This window comes from Eucyclogobius newberryi, unplaced genomic scaffold (assembly GCF_026437365.1).
Source record: "Eucyclogobius newberryi isolate DKJ021-1_F unplaced genomic scaffold, fEucNew1.0.hap1 SCAF_20, whole genome shotgun sequence".
NCBI lineage: Eukaryota > Metazoa > Chordata > Actinopteri > Gobiiformes > Gobiidae > Eucyclogobius > Eucyclogobius newberryi.
In genome coordinates this window covers 17,216,345-17,241,720 of record NW_027315835.1, presented here as the reverse complement: position 1 = coordinate 17,241,720, position 25,376 = coordinate 17,216,345, and the positions used below count along the sequence as shown (strand labels likewise).

General features: G+C 41.5%; 3 protein-coding genes across 4 annotated transcripts; 1 reads left to right on the top strand and 2 right to left on the bottom strand.

Moving 5' to 3' along the window:
- Nucleotides 1-20: 20 nt before the first annotated feature.
- atxn2l (ataxin 2-like) lies at nt 21-6,718 on the bottom strand. Its single transcript, XM_072456594.1, has 22 exons — nt 6,339-6,718; nt 5,539-5,578; nt 5,367-5,423; nt 5,211-5,282; nt 4,926-5,085; nt 4,713-4,834; nt 4,378-4,469; nt 4,052-4,294; nt 3,513-3,943; nt 3,337-3,423; nt 3,145-3,258; nt 2,955-3,035; nt 2,820-2,881; nt 2,399-2,718; nt 2,236-2,305; nt 2,018-2,155; nt 1,888-1,951; nt 1,468-1,788; nt 1,291-1,400; nt 936-1,109; nt 699-861; nt 21-621 (listed from the first exon to the last, which is right to left on the bottom strand). Exons 1-22 carry the CDS (start codon nt 6,461-6,463, stop codon nt 572-574), a joined length of 3,096 nt encoding a protein of 1,031 aa, XP_072312695.1. The 5' UTR covers nt 6,464-6,718; the 3' UTR covers nt 21-571.
- Nucleotides 6,259-11,227, top strand: mto1 (mitochondrial tRNA translation optimization 1). 2 transcript variants are annotated; one of them, XM_072456598.1, is made up of 13 exons: nt 6,259-6,383; nt 7,729-7,926; nt 8,010-8,209; nt 8,290-8,407; nt 8,480-8,778; nt 8,864-8,976; nt 9,046-9,236; nt 9,591-9,721; nt 10,025-10,229; nt 10,294-10,465; nt 10,553-10,662; nt 10,751-10,908; nt 10,994-11,227. In XM_072456598.1, the coding sequence occupies exons 2-13, from the start codon at nt 7,740-7,742 to the stop codon at nt 11,159-11,161; spliced, it is 2,052 nt and encodes a 683-aa protein (XP_072312699.1). In that variant the 5' UTR covers nt 6,259-6,383; nt 7,729-7,739; the 3' UTR covers nt 11,162-11,227. The 2 variants fall into 2 exon arrangements, with proteins under 2 accessions (XP_072312699.1, XP_072312698.1); XM_072456597.1 differs by lacking the exon at nt 6,259-6,383 and adding an exon at nt 6,737-7,006.
- A 38-nt stretch (nt 11,228-11,265) lies between these two features.
- Nucleotides 11,266-14,330, bottom strand: LOC140369304 (tectonic-3-like). Its single transcript, XM_072456599.1, has 14 exons — nt 14,011-14,330; nt 13,822-13,936; nt 13,642-13,739; nt 13,459-13,571; nt 13,270-13,378; nt 13,030-13,142; nt 12,906-12,944; nt 12,759-12,833; nt 12,554-12,673; nt 12,368-12,469; nt 12,196-12,296; nt 11,975-12,122; nt 11,610-11,744; nt 11,266-11,538 (listed from the first exon to the last, which is right to left on the bottom strand). Exons 1-14 carry the CDS (start codon nt 14,273-14,275, stop codon nt 11,305-11,307), a joined length of 1,767 nt encoding a protein of 588 aa, XP_072312700.1. The 5' UTR covers nt 14,276-14,330; the 3' UTR covers nt 11,266-11,304.
- Nucleotides 14,331-25,376: the final 11,046 nt, after the last annotated feature.

Sequence of the window (25,376 nt, the reverse complement as noted above, 5' to 3'; positions counted from 1 at the left end):
CAATCAAAATAAACAAAAGGTGTAGTTGAGTTAAACTTTATTTTTTTGTCATTGTAGTTTTTTATTTTTTTTGTCTTGTCCATTTTTATTTTAAATTTCCTACAGAGGGGCGTCGGGGTGTTTTTAACTACAGAACTAATTAAAAAAATGCTAAAAATCCCCTCTTCAAATCCTTTGTGTGGTAGAGCGCCTTGGTTTTTTATTTTTCTTGTTTCTTAAAAACACTTTCGGAAGATAAAGTGTCCACTGTTTTTGTCTGTGTTTTTGCATTTCTGGTCGGCTCAGCATTGGGCCTCATGCTTCTGAAACGGGGAAATGGACAGGAGAGCAGGATGTTGTCTGCCATCTTCTTCATTAGCATCAGAAAGGTAAACCCTTTCCTAAGATTGAGATTTGGATTGAAGAATTATTATAGCAGAACAATAAGGTGCTTGATAAGGGGGGTCTTCCGCTCTCCTTGGTACTGATACTGGTTTAGTAGATGCTAGGTCTTGCCTCCAGATCCAGCGGGGGTTTGTTGGGACTCTTTCCTGGGACAGCTTAGGGTTTAGGCAGGGTTTGAAAGAGGGCTTCAGTTTCCAGGTGGATGAAACTGAGTAGGGTGTGTCTGTACCTGCATTGCTGTGGGAAAAAGAAACTTGGTTTAATGTTTTCTCAACGACCTGCACACTAGTGTTTTTGTTAAGTTTCCTTCTCACCTTGTGGATGCCCTATATAGAAATGTTGATGTGCTCCTTGCTGCCCGTGCTGTGGGTGCTGGGGAACGGCACCTTGCTGAGGAGGAGGCTGTAACATGACTAACTGGGGCTGTCCGTGGCTCCCAGAATGATGGGGACCAGACATGGCTCCTTGTACATGTGCCTGAACAACAAAGTGATATCAGCTGCAGTTTGTATTGACGAAATTAGTCAATTTGATAGGAAGCGTAATAATACCTGTGCTATTTGACTTAAAGGGTATGTGGGAGGGATCCCTTGGTGAATGCTGTAGCCCTGAATGGGGTAGGATCCTTGTGGAGATGTGTGACCCGGGGGCATGTTGGGAGGGGTGGGCGCTGAGAGAGGGCCAGAGTGGTACAGGGACTGAGGCTGAGGACCAGGCTGGGCATTCTAAAATTAATACAAGAAGTACATAAATATGCAACCATAGCATTTGAGTCATAATTTAGCATCCAGGTTAAATGAGGTTAAACCAAGCACAGACACAGAAAGCACTATAGCATGTTTTTCCCCTATACATGCGGATATCAAAAAACCCAACCAGCACAATTGTTATAATATAATGTTTTACCTGTCCGGGGCTGGGAGCAGCATGTTGTTGAGGGGCCTGGTTTCCTGTTGGGGTGCTAGAGGGCTGTGGCTGATGCACTTGACCCGAATGGTGAGGAAAGGACTGAGGAGCTTCATAGAGATATAACACATTAGCAAAAATAATTCTAAACTGTTACACAAGTTCACCTCCACACACCATAAATGCCTTGCTGTGGACCCTGGGGACCCTCTCCTTGTGTAGAGAACTGTGGGCCACCTGGCGGGCCCAAAGCCTGTGCGTGAGGATTTCCACCTTGCCCAATCATGCGGGCTCCGCCTTGTAACATGGGGTACATGTGCTGACCGGCGTAGGGCGACATGGTCTGGATGACCTGCTGTTGCCCGTACTGCTGTGGGTTGTACTGCAGGTAGGACTGAGGGTACGGAGATGCCACCAGAGGAGCTCCAGCGGCTGAACCAGGTTGGATTAGAGGAGTTGCGGATGCTGTGTGATCCGAGCGCTGAGCTACAACTGCACCTAGACACAATTATGAAATTAAAAAATATAAATGAAGCAAATGAGAAGATGGGTTTCCAACACACACCAAAAAAACACAATGCTTGACGAGCACATTACCTTTGGCTCTGGTGAATTTCCCTTGATTAACTGTTGACATAGTGTACTGATACATCTGTGGGGCCTGTAAAGCATATCCATGTATATCATTCGTTGTCTACATGTCTCTGTGAGGAAACGTCAGACGTACCGGTACCGAGTGGATCTGGGAGACGTAGGAGAGGTAGGGAGCATTGTACAGTTGTCCCTGTCCGGCAGTGGGGTGCTGAAGGAACCCGGGACTCGGGGGTGTGGGTCGAGGAGGCGTTGGTGCCGTGTTTGGTTTTGTCTGAAATACATGCATTTTGTTTGACTTCAAGCTTTAATTGAACGTTTAACATTTCCCCGCCCATTTACAAAGATACCTACCATTGGCATTTGTGTTTTAATGGGGTTGAACTCCTTAGCATTTGGATTTAAGGTGGATTTCTTTACTTGGCTAAAAATGTAAGTAAAATAAACACCCATTATTAAAAATACAGTCAGAGAGATTTGTGGCATTTTAATACATTGGGGCAATATTTAGACTTACTCAGTCACTCCCTCAGAGCGCTCTGGGTCAGACCTGCTATCGTCACTTCCTGGGGTCCTGGCGGGTTGAGGGGTGGCTGGTGACTGCCAATCAGAGCCGGTGGCCGTTGTCATGGCCCCGGGAGTAGCAGCAATGTCTTTAGGGTCTTCAGCTGGAACAGGGGATGCTTGGGGTAGTGGTTGAGATGCAGGCGCCTGTAATTTGGGCTCAGTGGGTGTGTCTAGTTGAGAATTTCCTGTACTAGATTGGCTAACATCAGTGACAGTGGGAGGGGTCGCTGTGGCAGGTGAACCTGGAGAGCTGCCGCCACTTGGTTGTAGCTGGAAGAAAATAAGTCAAGAATAAGGAAACACAATATATGAATGGGGCATAATATACTTTCAGTCTGAATATAGTATTCAGTGCAGACTGTTGCCCTTACCCTAAATTCTTTGCCAAATTTGCGCAACTCCTCAATTTGCGACCTTTGTTGAACTGATGGTCCTAATAAAACAAAAAAATTGACAATGGAGGTTGATACAATTTTTAATGAGCTGAAACCCTTTTTCATGCATACCTTTACAACTTTTGCTATCGTCTGTGCTGTTTGGACTCTCAGCAGACCGTTCCTTTGCAGCTGCACAAAGGATCTCATTCACTGTACAAACAAATGCCTCGTTAAGATTTCCCCCCAAAAAGTTTTTCATAAACAGTCGGTGGCAAATCGAACTAAAGTCATTGTTGACTAAACAGAATCATTTTCATACCATCTACAGTGAAGAGGGGTGCAGGACCTGAGGTCTTCTGGGCAAGCAAGGAGACAGACGAGGTGTCCAAATAAGGTGGGTCTTGTGAGGATCCAGATTTAGGAGAGCGAGAAGCTACAAAAGGAAAAATAGAAAAAAACTTTTAAAATGTTAATATTTGAAAATAGCTGCTGTACTGAGAGTGATCTGTACCTGTGGACTGGGAGTGAGAATTTGGAGTGCGAACTGATCGACTAGACTGTGGAGGTCTTTGAGCTTTAGGAGAGGTTCTTGTAGACACTGGAAAAGTAAAATAAATATTTGATTAAACCACAACTCGTATTTAAATGCTTATACTCAGCTCCTATTCAAACATGCTTACAGCTTACCTCCATTGACGGGCCGGCCAGCGTCCGACAGTGAGTGGGGAAGTGAGTGGGAATGAGGAACAGTGTTTGTGTGGAGAGCAGGAGGGCTGGCTGGCTCTGGACCTGCAGCAGTGGGTGTGGAGGGTGCCGGTCCTCCGGGTGAAGCAGGAGTGTAAGGACTGGCAGGTCCAGAGCCAGGGCCTGGGCTGGGACTGCCCTGGGGATGGTGTGGAGCATAGGCTCCACCACGGCCCGACAAAGGGCTACTTCTCTCTGAAGGGGATGTGCCAGGCTGTGGGCCAGTGGCTGAAGGTAATGGGGGTCTGGGAGAAGAGGAGGAAGAGGATGGAGGTGTAGATCGGTAACCTCCACGATGAGAAGGCCCACCAGCTCTGTCCCGATCACGGTTAATTTCCCTCTGGCGCTGGTGCAGTGGGATGTACTTGCCTTCTCTATTAGGGAGAGAACTGCCTCAGTACTTTGTAGACGCTTTGTATGCTTCACATTTTCACATATGCATGATGTCAAAGTAATTAACAATAAAACAAATAAATTAATACCTGCTGCTTGCTCCAGGACTGTCTCTGCCCCGTTCTCGCTCTCGGGGACTCTCTCGACCCTTCTCCCGGTCACCGCTTTCCCTCACCACAGAGCTGTACTTATCTTCTTCACTCTTTCCTTCATCGTTTTCAAGGCCGACACGATGGCGATACTGAGGACTGGACTCAATCTCACTGGCGAGGCGAGCAGCGCGGGCCTCTCTTTGACGAAACATCTCAGAGTTCCCTCTTTCTAGAGGAACACTAACAGCCAATACAAACTTCTTACTTTACAAGCTTTCTTTTGAACTGGGAAGTAGATTGCAAACCATGTAAACAGAACTTACGTATACATTGAGAGGCTGGAATCATATGTCGATGTGACTCCATACTTTACTTCGTTGAAACGAAACATCTCGTTGGCATCCCATCCATTGGACTGCGTAAATAGTAGATCAATATATTGTAAATGTAAACCAGTCAGCATGTTGGGTGTTAATATGTTTACATTTGCTAATAATTCTAAATGCTCAGAATAGGGAACCACACTTTAATTCATAACATAGTACATAGTACTTTGAAACCAATCTATATTTATATATCATAGAAAAGATAATGGCAAGTGTAGAAAGTAAACTCAATTGTGGATAAATGCAGACAACAGAGTTTCGAATGAACTCACAGCGTCGTTTTCGAGGTCGTAACTCTCTCCATTATTGTCTCCTGCGTCCCATCTTTGTAACACCTTTTCTTTGTGCTCTCCATTGACACGAGTGGAGCTGATTGCGGTGTCTGTGAAAGTATCTACAGCACAAATGCAAAATGTATTAAAAAACAGAACACAATCACTTATCTCCAAACACATTATTAAAAGGTTATTAGTTGCATTGCGAACCTCTTGTGGCGTAGTTGAGGTCTACATCCCTGCAGATCATAGTGACCAGGTCTTGAGGGCTGAAGATCATGGTGTCAGTGATTTCTTCTCTTCGAGGGGGGGCTGATGTGGAACCATCATCTTCTGTGCGTTTATGTACAGCATCCACAGCTATCTCACACTACAGATTAAAAAAAAAATAGTACAAAATAACACATTTAATGTACTCTAAATTGATAAAAGTTAAAACATGGCTAATGCAAAATCATTTCATGGAAATAGCATGCCAAAGAAAGTGTTACTCACTCGAGAGCTAAGGGTTTTGAAAATGCCTTCAAACATACTGCCATTCTTCACCCTAATGTCACAAGTGGAGCCCTGTGAAAAAGAGTATGCCAATTCAAACAGATTAAATTGAACTCAGAAATGTGTTTTCTTTGTATAAAATTTTACCAGACTCACCACAACAGCTGTGAGAAAATGAAGCATTCTGGCATTATTGTAAACACCCTCAAATACCTATTTAATGAGAATAAAAAAGGCATACAAAAACAGTTTAAATCAATTAGAATCTCATCATAGCGGAGAAAAAGTAACATTAGTTTAGACTCATTATGGCAAATAAATTACTTACAGAAGAGGACTGAAAGGAGGGTTTTGCAGAATTTCTGTTCCTGAAGGAGACAGAATAAACGTGTTTGTCAGCTTTGAAATAGAAGTAAAACTTGTTTTGGAGCCTGTTCCATGCATAAATAAACCATTCTGTCTTTCTGTTCAATAATATAATATATAATATACACAAACACATGTTATGTGAAATTCAAAACTCACAAAAGAAAAACTGTTTATATGTTATCAAAACGTAAACAAACGTAAACGTTAAACAGCTACAATTTTCCAATAAATCTAGATTGGTATGGAGTAATAAAATGTGCTAAACCCATCATGTTGCCGTTATTGTCATATTTGCAGCGGAAAAGACCTCGTTTATCACAGGGTTCAAAACAAAGCCTGAACGGGCTGTCAAGAGCATGGTAAACACGGTCCATCTTAGATAAAGAGCAAACGGGACAGTGTGTTATCCAAACAAAGATCTTGTATTTAAAAAAGATCTTGCCTACGAAGTGAAAGACCGTTTCCGTTTTTGTTTGTCATTGTGTTACTAACAAAGAGGAATTAACTTTAAAATATATTTATGATCTCGGTACTTTAGCATTTGCTACACGAGCCTACATCTTGCATTTGTTATCAGACCAGTAACTCTTGGTAATTGGTTGTTTTTCATTGTCAATCAAATTAAACTCAACCCCATTGGTTCAGAATAAAGTCATGTTGACAACCACGCCCACTGTTAGTAAAGCGTCTAACCGGTAGGCCTCCGGGTCACACGACAATCCCCGGCCTGTCCTACAAGAAATTTCCGGAGCTGCTTACCTCCCCGCGGGCGTCCTGCTGCCACTGTTCCCGCCGCTGACAGGGGTAGACATCCCAGCCGGATTTGTGGTTCCGTTTGACGTCTTTCTCCCGCCTGAACCAGGAGTCTGTTGTTGTTTTAGCATCGATGCTTAGAAAGCCACAACTTTATGCAAACCTATTTAACACCAACTAACTACCGATTCGAAGTTTTTTAAGGCTATCGTACTGAGTTAGATACACAGACTTGCTGAGCCGGTGTCAACCCACTAGATGCTAAAGCTAAACTTACAACCTCAATATGGGTCGCCTGTGGCCTAGAATGCAAATCCCCCAGGTTTAAGAATATGTAACATTTGAATTGATCAAGCGATTGAAAAGACTAATCCGGTTCTTGTTCTGTCAAATAATTGCAATCGTAAAATTGCAAAGTTTCAATATATTATTTAGCAGTAGCTTTAGCCAAGTTAGCTTATCCGTGTTAGCATTAGCTTTGATCCGGACTCTCGCTTCAGGCGCTAGATCTTGTGGAATTACTTTCCTCAGCCTGTTTTTTTGCCTTGACTTTGATGTCCGTGGCTGCACCCTTTAAAACTAACTTCCTAGCGTTGCTGTTTGTTAACTTACAAAGTTTTATCTTTAAGGTTTCTTGTAGAAAACCTGCTGCGGTCGGTCTACACCACCTCTCGGTAGGTTAGCTTGACTCAATCCGCGCGTTGCTCACTGCCAACCGGCACAAGGCTGAGGGGGAGGGGGTGTTCACGTCCACCTTTGACCCATTCCTCAACATGTCCCCATCGGCCCCATGCACGCAAGAATCACCGGGACACATTTTTATAAACTCATAATGACATTTACGGGCTTTACGTGTGAATCACAAATACGTTAAAATGCACTGACAGTGAGATGAATTGATGTGCCTGGCCAGTACACGTGGCAGTCTAAAGCGGAATCAAACATTTGTTTGGGGACAAAAGCTTAGTACTTATATTGTTAGAGTATATTTATATTGTATGTTTTCATATATATGCCACAAAATAAAAACAATAATAAGTATAACATTTCTTGGTGCGCTTATAGTGTCGTCATTATGGCTGTAATCTGAGGTCATTATGTCAACCTCCTTGTAGCGCATCCGCTTTACACATGCAAAACGAGACCTCTCGGTTTTATTCTGAACAAGTGAGTCAATGAAAAATGCCACTATAGATTATACGGTTGCTTGTACTGTAGATCGTTAGAGACAATGTCCACTTAATTCTTAACCAGTTTCCACGTACCGGTATATCAAATGCGAGTTTATGAAAATTCAATGTTTCAGCCAACGTGGATAGGTATTTACACCTATAGCCTGCAATAACACAGACATATTGATGTACTACTTGGTGTGTGTGTTTGTGTTTTTTTGCAGCTGCATGCCACATGCTCATGAAGAAACTAGCCTCCCTGAGATGTGCGTCCCTGGTTTACAGACACTCCAGTCACATAGCCACACAGCACTATGATGTTATTGTGGTGGGTGGAGGCCATGCAGGCACCGAGGCAGCAGCAGCAGCTGCCAGACTGGGAGCTGAAACACTCCTGGTCACCCAAAAAATATCAACCATTGGTGAGATGCCTCAGTCATGAGTATTTGAATTTGTATTTTATTGTTATAGTGCAAACTGAGTCTATCGATTAACCCCATTATAGGAGCCCTGTCTTGTAATCCATCTCTGGGAGGAGTAGGTAAGGGCCATCTCGTAAAGGAGGTTGATGCTTTAGACGGCTTGTGTGGAAGAGCAGGAGACTGGGCAGGAATTCATTTTTCCATCTTGAACCGGAGGAAAGGTCCAGCTGTGTGGGGTCCTAGGGCCCAACTAGACAGGCAGCGTTACAGGGAATTCATTCAGGTGAGAGCTTCAGTTCCATGTGCATTTAAACTACTTTTATTATGTTAAAATTAATTTGGCTTGTTTTGATATAATTTTAGACTGCACTGTTGAATACACCCAAACTAACACTTTTAGAGGGTGCTGTGGATGAGCTGCTGGTAACAGAAGCAAATACAGAGAAGCCTGGACACCACAGAGTCACTGGAATACAATTAGGTTTAGATATATTTTAGAGTTTATATTTACAATTTCTTCAATAGTGACTTTCTAACCTTGACCATTTTTCAGCAAAGGGAATCCATCCTATCTCTGCAAGCGCTGTTGTTCTCACTACTGGCACCTTTTTATCTGGGTCCCTCTTTGTGGGCCGTACCACCTCTCCTGGGGGGCGAATGGGAGATGCTCCTTCAGCTTCTGGACTGTCCTGCACACTGAAGGAGATTCTGGGGCTGAAAATGGGCCGACTCCGGACAGGCACACCTCCGAGGATTATGAAGGATTCAGTGGATTTTTCTGAGGCTAAGTATCATCCACCTGACAGTCAACCAACACCCTTCAGCTTTCTCAATCTTCAAACCCGCTGCAGAGTAAGACACACTAAGCACGACCATTTATAAATAAGATAGAAAAAAAAGAGTTGGAAAATGATCTTTCGAACTGTAAACATTACAGCCAGAGGAGCAGCTGCCATGTTACCTGACCTACACTAATCCTGCTGTTGAGCAAGTGGTGCATGACAGCATTCATCTTAACTGCCATATACAGCAAGATGTAAAAGGCCCCAGGTACGAATAAAAATTATCTTAAAAATGTTACCGTCAAACACCTGAAGGAAAACTAATGTACCAACACAGATATTGCCCTTCAATTGAGTCCCGTGTGCTGCGGTTCCCGGGGAGGAGTCACCAGGTGTGGTTGGAGCCAGAGGGGCTGAGCTCTGATCTGGTTTATCCTCAGGGTCTGTCTATGACCATGCCTCCAGACATGCAGCTTCGCCTCATCAGAGAGATACCTGCCTTACACAGAGCTCAAATTCACACGCCAGGTACACCGTTTGAACAGCCTCAGCACTTTTAGCACATGCACAATTCTTCTCTTTGCTGTCAATTAAGTTTAAGATTGCGCTCATGTGACAAAATAGGATTTGAATCAGTCCATAGGTGAATACTGACATGGAGGGCAGCTTGAATCATAATTCAGATGTTTTGATCATGTTTATTATGGTTAATATCTGTTATTAATTGGGCTATCCACATGAAATGAAAACTTTAACATATTGTCTGGTTGCACAAAAAACAAGTGACATTTATTCAACAAAACTATAATTTGTTAGTTGAAAGGACTTTTTCAATGAGGAAAGAAAATTGAATTGTTATTTTATCATGTTCTTCTTTGACAGGTTATGGCGTACAATATGACTTTGTGTGTCCCACTCAGCTCAGCCCTAGTCTTCAGGTGAAAAGCACTCAGGGGCTTTTTCTGGCAGGACAGATAAATGGAACAACAGGATATGAAGAGGCTGCTGCTCAGGTAGTGGTCTAGGTCATTATGTGTGTGCAGATGTGGGTAGTTACTACATTTGGAAAGAAATACTACTTTAAAGAGTAGCTTTATAACACTTTACCCTTTACTTATTCTTATTATTTTTACAACGCTCCTACTAATTTTCAGAGCTCTTCTTTGGGATACCAGAATATGGGCATTTTTGTCTGTCCACTCTAATGAGTTCTAAACCATAATTAAAATATTTTGTCAAAACAGTAGTGATAAAGTTAATATTTTGACTACCTGTTTAAGCATTCTAATAAAGCATTTACAATCAATGTACTGTAGGGATTGTGGGCTGGTGTGAATGCTGCACGCTCTGCCCTCTCCAAGCCACCGCTGGCGCTGTCTCGCACTGAGAGCTACATAGGAGTTCTCATTGATGATTTGGTCAGCCGTGGGGTCACAGAGCCTTACCGAATGTTTACCAGCCGGGCAGAGTTTCGAACCTCACTGCGGCCAGACAACGCAGACCTTCGTCTGACTCTCAAAGGTAGAGAATTTGTTTAGGACATAAGTTTGTAACGTCTTATCAGAACCATTTTTTTGTCTGTCAGGGTTTGAAGAGGTGGGCTGTGTGTCCTTGCACCGTTATAAAGAGGCCGTGAGAACTCGAGATCACCTCCAGGATGCACTAACAGCTCTTGATGGACTGTCTCTGTCATCTCACAAATGGAAACACAAGCTGCCCAACATCAACATAAGTGAAAATAAGAGCACTGTTATGACGTGAGTAATGGCTGACATTTAGCTGATTAGTTGAATAATAGAGAGTGTGTGTGGTGTGTGTGTGTGATAATATTTTTTTTTTTCCAGCGGTATTGAACTTCTGCAGTACAGCGAGGTGTCCTTTGAAAAGCTATCCTCACTTTTTCCTGAACACCTTTTGCCTTACATAGAATTTTCCCAGAGACTCAAGATTGAAGGTAACTACAGATGTTTCCATTTGCTTGTTATCAAATAATTTAATTCATTGTACAACAGTACAACATATGTTCTTTAATGTTGTCCCAGCTGTTTACAGGCCCCACTGCAATGAACAGAAGAAAGAGATTGAGAGGATTCAAAAGGAGGAGAACATGGCTCTCTCTCCGGACATAGACTACCTCTCTCTGCCTGTGTCACTGTCTCACGAGGTCCGAGAAATACTGGACAGGATCCGACCAACCACTGTGAGTGTAAAACATGTTGATGGCTTTTGTAATTTTTTAACTATAGTTATTATTATATAACCATTATTTCATGGTTATCATCCAGCTTGGTGCTGCTTCACGTTTACAAGGCATTACTCCTGCTGCTATAGTCCACCTTCTCAACTATGTCCAACCCACGGGCCACAAGGAAAAGAGAAACTACAAGCCTCGACTTCAAGATAAAAAAGAGGAAAGAGAGAAACTATGTATAAAACACACAATAAGTCAATAATTTTGTAAAAAACTGAATGTATTTAAAATGTACAAAATAAATTACTGCTACATTGTTGGTACAAAACAGTATCTTAGTCAAGAAATTATGTATATGAGTTTTGTATTTTAGTTTTAAGCAATGTAAAGTCACTTTTGCTAATGCTAAAGGACAACGCTTGTTATAAACCATATTGTGACTATTAAGATCCATGTTAAGTTCTTTGAGCCGCTGTTGTTTGAAAGAACGTGTCCATCTACCTCATCTATGCCTCGGCTGAAGAAACCAAATGGAAACTTCCACTGCGGTCGTACTGCACCTCGAGGGGGTTCAGGGTAAAGAGTGGCGTCAACAAATGTCACTTCATTGGACAGAGGAAGGAGGGTCGTGAAAGGACACTGAAAGAGAGAGGTTTACAAGCTTATAAATAAAAATGGCAAAAAATGGATGACAGTATATTTCTACTGACCTTAATTATCCTACATTGGAACACATATTTGACTCCCAGGATGTAGTTTTGAGAAAATTCGAGTAGCCCCTGACGAGCCCAAAGCAGTCGGATAGAGAGTGTGTGTGGAAGCGTGCAGCCAGTATCGCAAGTCTCCTGAAAAAAACATTTGTGTGACAGCTTTAACACTCATGAAAACAGAGTATTGAATTGCATTATATTCCCAGCATTAGACTTAGGTTTGGAAACACTCAAATCCTTGTGTTTTCTTATTAACACTTCAAGATTGTGATTAATGCAAAGCTGTGAAAATGTATATCTACCACAGTGAAGTAAGAATCTTTACTTTGTACTGCAAATGTCAGAAGGCTGAAAATATATAGTACCTTTGGATCAATAAGACATTCTTCAGTGACGATTCTTGTCCAGTCCGGTCGAGACCCCGAGTTCATGGCAACTGAATCTGGAATAGCGAGTCTGCGATGGATGTCGTAAATCTTTGCGCGCAAATCCGAACAATTTTTAACCATGGAACTGGTAAAAAAAAATACAGAGAAATAAAAACGCATTATATTTATTCTGTAGTATTTTAAGCAAACAAACTTACGTAAATGTACAACCACTTATTGAGTTGTGCCTGAAGAGGATAGGTGTCCTTGTGTTTGGATCAGAGCACGCACCATTTTGGGACACGCCAATAACAGTGAGCTGTCAATGAAAACGGAATTAAAACAAAAAATATGTTGTGAAGTAAAAGTGTAATGTGATTAATAACTCACAGGCTTGACGTCATCAGACTGTTGTCCAATAACAGGAGAGCCTGGTTTGAGTCCAACAGCTGGTATTGGTTCTCTGGGTGCAGGAGGTGTTTGAGTAATGAGCTGGAAGAAAATCAAAATGTATGATTACATTTAGCATGTATTGTAACTGCATGGTTATTTTTGTTTTAAATGTGTTATTGTTACCTGAAATTGCACTGAGTGTGTCTGCAACAGCAACTGTTTGTGATCAAAGTTTGCTAAAACAATATTAACTTTGGAAGATGAGATTTCACCTCTCTCAGTGTATCCAATTACAAATTCCACCTGTGGAAAGAAAGAAAGCAAAATAATGAAATGTAATGGGTTATTTCATATAGAGAATATTATATATTTCTAGAGAATAATTTACACTTTTGACCACGTCAACACAAGAGTTGTTCAGTTTACTTGGTGCAGTCCAGTTGGATGATGGAACGACAGGGATCTGAAATTTAAAAAATCCTAGAGTTGAATTACGCACGAGAACGTGAAGCACATTGAAAGGTTTGATACATACCAGTAGGTCAGTCACTGGGTCAGTTTCAAGAATAGGATACTGTAAATACAAAACAAATGTATTAATCAGAATAGAGTTGATAATAAAATGAAATATCTGGTGCAAGAAAGCTAAACATGACGACCTTAATCAGATTCAGATCATAGATGTAGGACTGGGCGTTGAGAGTGGGGTCTGTGATGCAGGACTGAAGATTTACTTCACGAGAGCAAGAAAAAGTTGATGACCTCAAAAACTCTAGAATTTGGCAGATTGTATTCAGGTCATTAGTATGTGTATTATTAAAACAAGTGAAATTATTTGGCCATTAATTGTTTTTGCTGGAGAATACAAGTTTAAAATGTTCATGTTTGGGTTGGCTTACTTGCAGGGTTGCGATTAGTGCACAACGTAGATGCAACACCAGGAGATGGCTGACGAAGGGAGCCCCGAGCTGATGTCTTCGTGAAGTATGTGAGTATCAGATCATCAACCTAATAAGTTATAAATTTATTAATGCAACAAATTACCACTCAAATTACAGCATTTTAAGCAATAATAGAGCAATGCATACACGGTAAAAATCTCTAGTGAAGGTGGTTGTCATTTGTTCTGGTGGTGCAAAGTGGTACGAATACCCCAAAGCAGGGTAGTGAGCAGAAGCCTCTGTAGAGGAAACCGGCTTTTCTGTTGGGAAAAAATACAAAACAAATAAACTATGCTAGTGTTTGAGTTGCTATAGAGTCAATTTGTTTACCTGCAGGCTGGACACAAAACAAGGAGTCGGTTACAGTGACAAGTGATGAATCCACATTTGCTCGAAACATAAGCCATTTCTCCACACAAACTCCAGGTCTGTAAATGATCAAAAATAAACTGAACATTTGTCATGGCATTTAGCAAAAAAAAAAATACATATGTATAATTGAAATGTTACATTGGTTTTTGAGGACATCCAGTGAATACTGTGCTCAGGTTGGCAACACCACAATCTTCTGTGTCGCAACAGCAGCCAATGTCACAGAAGTCAGGGGTCAAGTCGCACAGACAACCTGCAAGATTCCACACAGGAAAAGAAGGGTTATAAGAAACAGTTGCTACATTTTAGTTGAGTTAAGCTATTCACCCGGTGCGTCCAAAGGCAGGTCAGTGGCAGCTTCAGTGACTTCGAAAAGGGGGTCGGTGGTCGTTGGGGACAGTGTAGCGTTCACTGTGGCGTTTTCAGTGGGACTGGAAGTGAACTCTTCTGTGGTAACGTTGAAGTCGAGGGCTGGGGTCTGAGAGCTAATGTTGAAAGGATATGTGGGTGTTTGTTGAGCCAAAGTGGCACCCAAATAGTACACAATAACAACAGGAAGATACTCCATGGTCAGTCGAGTCCCGCCACACATAGAAAAAGGTCAATAACTTAAGCACCGAGATTTAAACATGTTTTAGATAAATACAAATATTATCAGGAGCACCTAAAAGTGAAAAAAAAACCTCAACGCTAAAACTGTAAACATGGCTGATAGACGCGTTGGTGTCATACATTCATAGTGCCGTCGTTGCTAAGGAAGTTGTAAAGTTGACTTCCGCCTGCGTGAGATTACCGTAAACCACGTACAAAGGTCGCAGCACAAACCAGTGACAGTAAAATTAAGTTTCAGTGACATCTCGAAACATGCAGCCAATTGTATAGATACGTGAGTCGATGCCTCGTAAAGCGTTTCATTTGCGCCACTATGCCAACGTTTGATAACAATTTAAAAAAAAATCTAGTAAATGAATCTAGTAAACACACAAATGCTACAAGGGGATCATTGAATAAAATAATAAATATGTTTTAGCCGGTACAATCCGAACACAAAACATGATCAGATTAGACGCCCACAGCATGTAACAGTTCCAACATGTTGTTATCACCATGTAATGTGACAATTTGGTAAATCCATTTTATTTTCCTTGAGAGCTTTCCGAATTTAAAACGAGCTCCAACACAAACCTATACATAACTCTGAACTGTCCCAGAATTAGGCTCTGCCATGGCTCACGAAACGATCCCTGATTCAACACTGCTCGCTGTTTTGATCCGATTTCCGCCAAACTGCGTTTCATTAAGCTCCGATGGCGTCACTCATTGGAAACGACTCAAACTCCTATACGCCATGGGCATTGGACCCATTCATGAAGGGGGGGACGCGTTGAATCCACTTTTGAAAATGAATGCTTATGTCCCCCCACTTTTCATAGCAGCTGCTCGTCACTATGAAATCTAGTCCCTCTGATCTATTTGCTGATAATGCAAAGGACCATGATACTCACTTTTAAATGAATGCTGAGTTTCCAGCTCCATGAGTTTGTCTTTCCTCACGCTGCCTGCGCAGTGCAGCAGAACAGGAGGAAGAGCTGATGCGCCTTTTGTCATTGTGCAGGGCAAAGAAGGAAGCCTTACCTCCGCCAAAAAAATTGATTTTAGCTCATAGAGTGTTTATTTTGTTTCAATACATTTAGGGATCATTTAACTACAAAGATTTGAAATGGTGACAGTCTGTATTATCATAGAGTGCATTGTTTTCACTGTGACTTTCACAATATGCACAAGGGCATGGTTATATGTCTGAGGAATTATCCAGTCCGAGCAGAAAACATTACGGTGCTAATTTTTAGTTAACGACCAATCAGACATTGACTACTAGGGTGGCCTGTCAAATTTCAGGAGTGGCCCTTGCCACCCCAGGCCACCCCTTGGAGCCGCCCCTGTCACGGAAGGCACGATCACCACCAAAAGCAGGACAATGAGTTGAACACAACTAGATCATAAAATGTCTTAAGGCTTAAATGCTGAGAGCCTTTTTAAATGAGTGCCTGACTGCCGCAGCTGATGAGATATTTGCGCTTGTTGATAGGACAATAACGTAGTATGAAGAGAAATTGTGTTGCTGCAAAGAGGAGATCCAGAAGACAGCATCTTCTGGTCTCTGTTCAGTTGTTTGTTCATCCCAGAGCCCAGTCTGAGCCAGGGAAACCCAGAGACTCAGCTGATTAAAGAGGAGCCAGAGGAATAAAGGTTCAAACAAGAAGAGGAGCAGCTGCTAGAGTTCAATCCTGTCTGTGTGAAGAGTGAAGAGCTCTACTCACTCCTGTCCCCAAAAGGAACACAGAGAGGAGTTCGCCAGACGGTGGAGGAGCAGGAGGAGAGCTTGTAGGGCTGTAGATTATAGTAGTTTAACTTGTATAATTTAGATTAGAAGGATTTAGTCTACAGTAGTAAGGAGTTGGTATGGAGTGAGTTTGTTGAAGATTTTGGGGCGAATCATGAGATTATAGATACACAAATTGCCATTATTTTCAGTAATAGTTTTGTGGGAACTCCAGTGTAACTACAGTATAGCCTTTTGCATGCTGCTTGGGTCAGATACATGGTCAGATCCTAAATAATTTTGAGAGGTTTTGCCACACCCCCTTTATTAGTCAAGTGATCGATCAACGGGGCATATTTTTAGTCGACTATGGCGTTGTTACATCAAGACCCAATTCTCGTGGAAGTGGGTGTATCATGTTGCTGATGCCCCATGTATTAATTTCTTACTTGTATCATCTGCACACCCAGAGTAGATTTATCTGCACATTAATTCTACAGTGCAGCCTCTCTCCAGACATAGAAACATTTTGAGACATATTGCCTATGGCTTCAGCTCTTTCACATACTTCTGTGTGAATTACATTACATCACGAACAGATACTCTCTATGCCATGCTTTGAGGGGAGAAACGTCTTTCATGTTAACTGCACTCTCATTGGCGAGTATAACCCACAGAGTTTGGAATGTTCATGTTCTTATCTCTCTCTGTGGAAAGGGATCTCATCTTGTCAAACCCATGTCTGGACTGAGCTGTACCCATGTTTGCATAGCAGAAAAAAAATACACATTTTGGCATAAACTGCTATCCAGTCTGATTTTTATTTTTATCATATAGATTACAGCTCAAATATTGACTCTGTAGTTCCATAATTTGCTTTTGAGTCTGATACAACCAGCAATGATTTCCTATCACGTGGTGTTCACTTGTTGTGCACAAAAACAACAAAACTTGGTGCCTCTGGGACTGTGGTTGGTTAAGGCTTAAAGAGAAGCTTTCCTTGGCTCTTCTCCAAACCTCAAAACCCTTCAATCCATTGCATCTGAATAGTGCCCAGCCATACATTTTTATGATGAAAATCCTCTAAAACTCGCCGCTTTGGTAATTAATCAATTGTTCATTTTTACCAAACTAATATTCAACCCTTTGTATATCATTAAAGCTAATATTAAACATAGACTTTACACATAGCTTCAAAACTGGATGTCTTTTTCCTCATTCATTGTCTGGTTCTGAAAACCCCATGTGTCCCGACTTCACAGCGTAAGTAGTACCTAGCAATAAGTAAATATAAAATACTGTCCTGCACTCTTCCTTACTCACTATTATGGGTTGGGTTTAATAGCAGTTGCAGATACACTATGGAGGCCAAGGAGGCGTCAGTTAAACAGCTTTACGCCAAAAATTGACAAAGGTATACTATGGAAAATTATAGTGTAAATATGGCTCCTGTGAGGAAATTATTTAAATTCTCTCTTTAAATTTGAAATTGCTCAGATAAGAGCAGCAAAGCAACAACATTTTCTGCTGTATAAAATTGTCAAACAACTCTGCTGGCTGCCCACCAAACCGGATAATAAAAAGTGGGCTATAGAAATTTAAAGTGGGTTCATTTGTCTTGATCTTTACACATACTTTATGGGGTGAATTGCAGAGCATAAACACAACTGCCTGCATTTTTTCACCCCTGAGTAAAAACATGTGTGACCTGTTTAAATATAAAGATGTTGTAGGACTGTTTACATTGGAAATACTTGGGCTGAATGAAAACATTATTTCTACTCGATGGAATTTGGGTGTTGAAACCCTGGAAAGTGTCCTCAGAATGTAATTTATCTTGGGACAAACACTGGTGAAGTCCATACAAACAAAGCCATAAGTTGGTTTAAAGATTTTCAAGAAAAGCAAAAGTGGATAAAGTTATATGGTTTGATAGTCATACAAAGGACAGTTTTCTCAAGTATCATTGTGTGTATAGTTTTGCCTCAATTTACTTTAGGTCTTTATGACAAGTTAGACTACACATTTCACTGAAACATAGTTAACACAATTATATTTTAGATTTTATTAAAGATTTTGCTCATTTGTCCCCAGTTTAATTGTTGTTGTTGTTGTTGTAAAGTTTATAATTGTACTGTATGGTTGACCACGGGCAGCAAATATGGCATACCCGGTAGATAGAGGTAATTCCACAACTGTCACCTAGTAACTACACTGAGAAAAAAGGCCAAAATCCATATAAATTACACAATAGTTATGATTTGACATGCAATAATACAATTTAACACCTATAGTTTGTTGAATGAACATTTAAACTGTCAAAAAGCATATCAGTTTAGTGTAAACTGTCTCTGTATTTTCAATGGCACCTTGCATATTGATGCATAGGTAATGGGATTGCGTTTCAGAACTCCGCTCTCCTTCCTGCAATTTTTAACTCTTTACGGGACAAACTTTACAGAAGCAAAACTATGACAAATATTTACCACAGGTGCTATCCTACCAAAATAAGTCATAAGTGGACAAACAGGAGAACCTGTCATATAGATTCTAATACAGGGTCAACGCATTTCAACAAATATGTGCACTTTTAAAGCTTTTTGGTAGTACACATATTTCAATGCAAGTCACAGGGCCAGAGATGGTCACGCCAAAGTAACACCTTGAGGAGATGACATCCAGAAATTTCCTAAATAAGAGGGTACAAGTGTATAACATTTAACTTGGGACTATGATATTTAGTACACATCACCTTTAGGGTGTCTGCATGGTAATGATAAATGCATTTCAATTACATCATTTTATTTTGGTTCATGAAACATGATAGATGTTTGCTTGTCACAATTGTGACCAGTGGGATAGAACAGTAGGGCATTATATAGTACAGGAGTACACATATTTCTTTACATAAAATAAAAATGTTATGGCTCTTTTTAACCAATGATTTGAATTAATTAACAGGCATGTTTTGTTCCGTAGGCAGGGTGTTGCTGAAAGCAGTTTTTCCTGTTTCTGTGTTGACATGGTGAAACTGTAATAAAAGAATGTCCTGAGATTTCAATTGATTGATTCTTAATCTGGTGTTCAGCATACTTGATAAATAATCAGGCAAAATGCCAACAAGAACCTTATAAACAAACTTAAGGCAGTGCTTATCTTTTCCTGCATCCAATGATTGCTATTCTACTTTACAGTATAATTGACTGCTTGTATTCGCAATCTTTCGATCATTTCGGTACTTTCTGTACTTTCGGTCATTACCCAAAACTAATAACCATAGGTGAGGGTAGGAATGTAGACTGACTGGTAAACTCTCTGGTAAAGAGAGTTTCAAATCGAAACAGCCAATCTCACACTTCATTCTTCCTCACTCATGAACAAGACAAGTTTGTAGGCTCCAAACCTCTCCTGCCCGTGACTGAGCCTAGAAATGATGTCCATAAAAACACTGGACAGAACAGGTGACAAAGGGCAGCCCTGGCGGAGTCCAGCATGCACTGGGAACAGGTCTGACTTACTGCCGGCAATGAGTTTGCCAACCACCAGATGATGGACGCATCAGCCTCCGAGTCTTTAGGCTCTGCTTCTTCTTCGGAAGACATAAGATAAGATAAAATAATCCTTTAATCTCCACACATGGGGAAATTTCGTATTTCTTTTTCGGAAGACATGACAGTGGGATTGAGGAAGTCCTCAAAGTATTCTTTCCACCGTCCAATGATATCCCCATTTGAGGTCACCAAGTCTCCACCCGCACCATAAACTGTGTTGGTGAAGCATGCATTAATCCCATTAATGCCCAGGTGGCGTTGTTGGTTTTCTGATTTGGGTTTTAACAGTAACGGCTAAATAGTAGAAAAAAGCTTCAGTTGTAGTCATCTGGACTCAGTTAGAAAAAATAGACGTTTCGACTCTCATCCAAGAGTCATTGTCAATAAGAGAATTTAGATCGAGAACTCCGATATTAATACTGTTCTGTGGTAAGACATTGGGCGGAGCCTTCCTGAAGTAGAAAGAGTTGTTTGTTTGTTTGTTTGTTTGTTTGTTGTTTGTTTGACAATGACTCTTGGATGAGAGTCAAAACGTCTATTTTTTCTAACTGAGTCCAGATGACTACAACTGAAGCTTTTTCTACTATGGAACACGCCTGGACGAATGAGGGATTACACCGACATATTTCCAGTAACGGCTAAAGTTAAAACACCCCTGACATGCCACATATGGTTACACTGGAATTACCCAGGTCAGAAGAAAAACTAAAAGTTTCAAAAAGCTACTGCTGAAGATACATATTTGCAGTTACTAACGTACATGGCGCTATAAGGTTGAGAAAATGAAAGGCACGCTGTACCAAAATACATTTTGCCAGATTGGACATTTGGGGACAAGATCACGTACACATCTGGACGGATGTTTAAATCAGCACAGATCATTGACCCCATTCAGCTAAGACAACAAATGCTGAGAAAAAAAGTGTGAATAGAGAGCCAGAGAGAGTTTGTATTGGACAAATATTTTAGCACACGTTGAACAAAAGAGTGTACAGTGTGTATCCTGCATAGAAACAACAATCCAAGAGAGCCACTACTTTCAAATCCAATACCCAACAGGCCATGGGCGAAAGTAGGCATTGATCTCTTTCATTATAATAGATCTGAGTTTCTTTTGCGCGAAGACTACTTTTCAAAGTTCCCGGAACTCATGAAGCTGAAGGACAATTCTTGTAGCTATATTATAAGCTTACTAATAAGTCTGTGTTTGTCAGACATGGTATTCCTGATGTGCTCATATCAGATGGTCCACAATATGTCAGTGCTTATTTCAAGTTTGCGAAAAGATGGGAGGTCAGACACATCACTTCCAGCTCCACACACGCTCAATCCAAGGACGAAAGAACAGAGTGCAGTAAAGGCGACTCCTACATTTCACTTTTGGAGTACAGGAAAACACCTCTGGATAATGTAGGACTATCCCCAGCACAGTTGCTCATAGGACGTAGGCGGACAGGGAAACTGCCAACATCTCTGTCACTGCTCACTCCAGTTGGATCAGACAAGGTTTATCAGAAACTGAAAGAAAAGCAAGTGAAACAGAAACTGTACTTCGACAGACAGAGAAGGACACTGCCCGACTTGCAAGATGGCAAGAATGTTCGGATGCAAAGAGGAGAGTCGTGGCAGCTAGCAGATGAGCGGCCACGTTCGTTTATGGTTCATACACCTGATGGTAGAGTTTACAGGAGGAACAGGAAACACCTGCGTAAAACAGTGGAGAGAACCTTTATAGCAGACGGACAAAACACAAATCTAGAAATAGACACGAAAATTCAAACAAGGGATTCAAGACATGAAAGCAGCATTATCCAAAGGGTTGAAAAGTTCTCAGTATATCAGAGGTGAAGCCTTTTGTCAAAACTCAAATTGTATCAGAGTAACAGCAGTACTGAGATGAAGGGCAGAAGGGGAAACAATCCTGTGAATGAGTAGAGATTAAGGTTGGGGCACACTGGGTTTGTTAAGACCCACTGTACTTCTGCTGCTGGGGAAAACTTTGTACAGAGGCCTTTCTCATAAGCCACGTACGTGTACAGAGGTGCGTTGCGGTCTATACTGCTCCGTTTTAGGGATCCGTGTAACCTTGAGAAGGGTCGCTTTTGGCCCGATGTCTGAGTTTGTATTGCTGGTTAAATTAACTTGGCAGGATGTGGACTCCATTCATCCTTGTAGCTTCACTATGAGGAGGAAATGAGATCCGCCCAGAGGTGACAGACACGGCCATCACATCTGCATCCCTCCAGTTGATCCAGACTGTTGGAGAGTCCTAAGTAAAACAAGCAAATTCCCACAACTCCTATAGAGATAAACATATAAGAGAAACGAAGATGCATTAAAATATGTTATTAGCAAGTAGTAATTAAGTTAATCTTTGTGACATTTCTTGTGAGCAAACACGGTATATATATAGTGTGTCTGCTGAAAGAAAGACCTCACTGTTCTTGCGGTGTGGATTCAGTCTTGAGTCTTACGAGCACAGCATTAGATCAACGTGGGAGAAGTTGTCCAGAGCATAGGCATCACCAGGCGAATTTATGTCTACGGATGTTTAGCCCCGAATCCAAATTAGGGGGGGGGGGTGTGCTCTGTCCTCTCTCTGGAGGACAGAGCAGACAGAACTCTGAGGAGTGTCAGGTGGTCTGATTTTTTTTAAATATAGATACATTTTACTTTCCTTAAGCCTTAATAAGCCTTAAACTTGTATTGAGTTCATCAAATAGGCCAATGCAATGAATCACTGCATCATAACAACTTTCATCTTTCATTGGCACCTCTCTAGCAAGACCACGCCACAACAATGGAATCTGATGTTTATTGATAATAGTGATGATAGATCGATGATAGATCGATGATGGATCGATGATGGATCGATGATGGATCGATAATGGATCGATGATGGATCGATGAGAGTTGGCTTGGTAGAGACTCAGGATGGGGGCGCCATCTCTGGTAATCAGCCGATTCAGAACCCCCAAAGATGATTTATAATGAGCAAAGATGATCTGGATCTCAACGTAATATCCTGGCTGAAAATTATGGTGTTAACTGAGTGGCACGAGAGAAGAGATTGCCGAATAGTCAAGGACTCTCTGAAGAGTAGCAGGATAAAATCTAAGAACCGTCTGCCCATTACTGGAGAAGAGGATTAATACCGGTGCAGTTGAAAAGAGTTTTGAAAGAGTTTAGGCGATGAATTTGGAAGACACTTCTAGACTGCCCTTTGGGACAAGGACAAGAACAGGCTAAACAAAGACTAAACATGCAGGACTATTATAAACCCAGATGCTAGAAGCTGCAGACAAGTCTATGCCTATTGGAACTTTAAGATGAAGTGCACACAGAGCCTGGACCAAACAACATTGATAAAACAATGTATACTATGCACTAAATATATTCTACTACTGTAATAAAATGAAACACCTGAGGCTTCGAGAACGCGCGTCCGGGGCGTCGAGAACGCGCGTCCGGGGGGTCGAGAACGCGCGTCCGGGGCGTCTGTCTTCAAATGTACAGGCGTCCAACTTCTGCGTCGGGTGCAAATTTGACGTTGCGGTGTGAACAGCGGTTAAGACTGTAAATGTGAGTTTTCAAATCTACTTTTGAAAACCTTTGGGTTTGCTGTGCTCAGCTGCACAGATGGTAAATCCAAGCCTATTCAGGTTGTTCTGCTGGAGTTGATGCTGTGGCTGTCTTCAAGTTGACTTGAAGTTGACTGTGGTTTCGATCTTACGCAAGTAAACGCTGTGGCCTGCAGTGTGTTTAAAGGCCCTTATGGCACTGGCTGCAGCACTGGTTCCGTGTTTTTCTATGGGAAAGCTGATCAAACTTGTCTTTGTGCGTTTAGACCACAGATCCATGGTTTAGACATTTTGTATTTGAAAGTGCAGTGGCACGCACATCCGCGGGCTGGCCAATCACGTAGGAGAGTACTGAGCGTCCTCGCTTGTCCATGTCCATTAGCAATCTAATTATTTAATTCATAAGTCAATCATAAACTGATCGTGCGGTTCATGTCTGGTGTTTGTTTAGGGCATGGACTGTTCGGACCACTGCTACGCGGTATTTCGCCTCTAGAGTGCTACAGGTATGTTTCTCTGCCGGCTTAAACCCATAGTGACTATGTTGATTAATTCCAAATGTATTGTGGGATCTACAGGATTGGCTCGAGCCTCCCCTTTGCATTCCCCTTTTTGCTCCGCCTTTGCCTCCGATCACCTCTCCGCTTGCCATCTCCCCGTTGTTGGTGCAGTTTAAAGGCCTACAAGGCGCGTTACACCGCGCCCTGCGAACTAGTTGGGTTGCTAGTGCGAATATGAACATGTGTTATGTGTGAATGAGAGAGTGCATTTTGTATGATTTGCTTTTAGAATATTGGTAATTAAAATGTGTCAATTTTACTATGTCAGAATAAAGAATGTAATGTTTATACTTCCTGTCTCTGACCAGTCTGTCCTTTTTCTTTGGCGCCCCAATTATAGTGGGCTAAATTTCAGTTGGGTTTCCTGGACCCTTAATGAGGTGGCGTTGCGTAAAATTTGGGATTGGGGGGAATTTATTGGGGAATTTAGTAGTCTAAACTATAACCCTACCTCTTGGTCGCCACAAAAGCACACATTAACACACTTCCTGAACCTGGGCTCCTTCAAATGATCCATAACTGCCCCAGGAATGTGTACAAATTCAGTCTCAAACAACATTTCTATGAATATTGACTGGGATATGTTTACAAGTAAGTATATGTTTACGACTATCGAGGAATGTAACATGTTTTGTGCACCCATGTAATCTAGTACTAGTTACTTTTGAAAATCAGTAACACTTTAGTTTTGGTTAGGTGATCACCTCCTCTCACCCCAGAACCAAAGCCAGGTTTGTTTAGCAGAGCGAGAGGCAGCAAACACTTGTTTCGGCGTGTTTTGATCATGTGCTCAAGAGACTCTTGGCTATACAATAGCACTCGAACGCATTACTTCTATAACAAAGCAACGCAATAACTTAATACATCAGTTTTCCAAGGCAGTGGGAAGGTAACTTAACAAGTTTTTAAAAGTAACGCTACCCAACACTGGTCATATAAAAATTTGCAAGCAAACGGATGAAAAAGTAAAAAATATTTGACTATAGCTGACCGTTGTCTTTATGTATATTTGTGCAGCGTGAAATGATCTCTCGCTGTCAGATCAAAGCTGCTTCTGTATCTGGAAGACATGGAGGCCTTTATTTTTCATAAGTCACGGAAAGAATTTAGTTGGTTTTAGCAGAACTTGCAGCAGTCTTGTTAAGTTTCAATCTTGGATTATTTTATTCTATAGATGAGACAAGAAAGCACATTTGTGGATGAGGTTTGTGTAAAACAAAACAATTTGGGAACGTGAACATGCCCTCACGGAAAGCACATATAAAAAAGGCAAGAGCGCGTGGGAAAGAGTCACCACAGAGCCGCTCTGGGGCCCTCTGGCACTCGCTGTTCACATCTGACCGCAGTCACATGCCGCTGCCCGCACTTCTCTCATGTTGTCCCTGGACGTACGCTTGCCCCATACTGGGCCTAGTGCACAAAGGAAGTCTATATGACAGAAAAACAGGAGAACCGCAGAACTCCTGTTTTTCTAATTCAGAATCAAAAAGGAGTTTATAGCCATTGTCAGTGAACAGAATTCACAAACTAGAAACTTATTTTGGCATTACGGTGCAACAATGAATAAAAGTAGCAATACATATCAAAAAGGGCATGCATACAATTTTGAATTTATAAATAAAATAAAGTGGACTTGGTTTGAATATATACACAATTTACAGTTGTCAATAGTGAAACA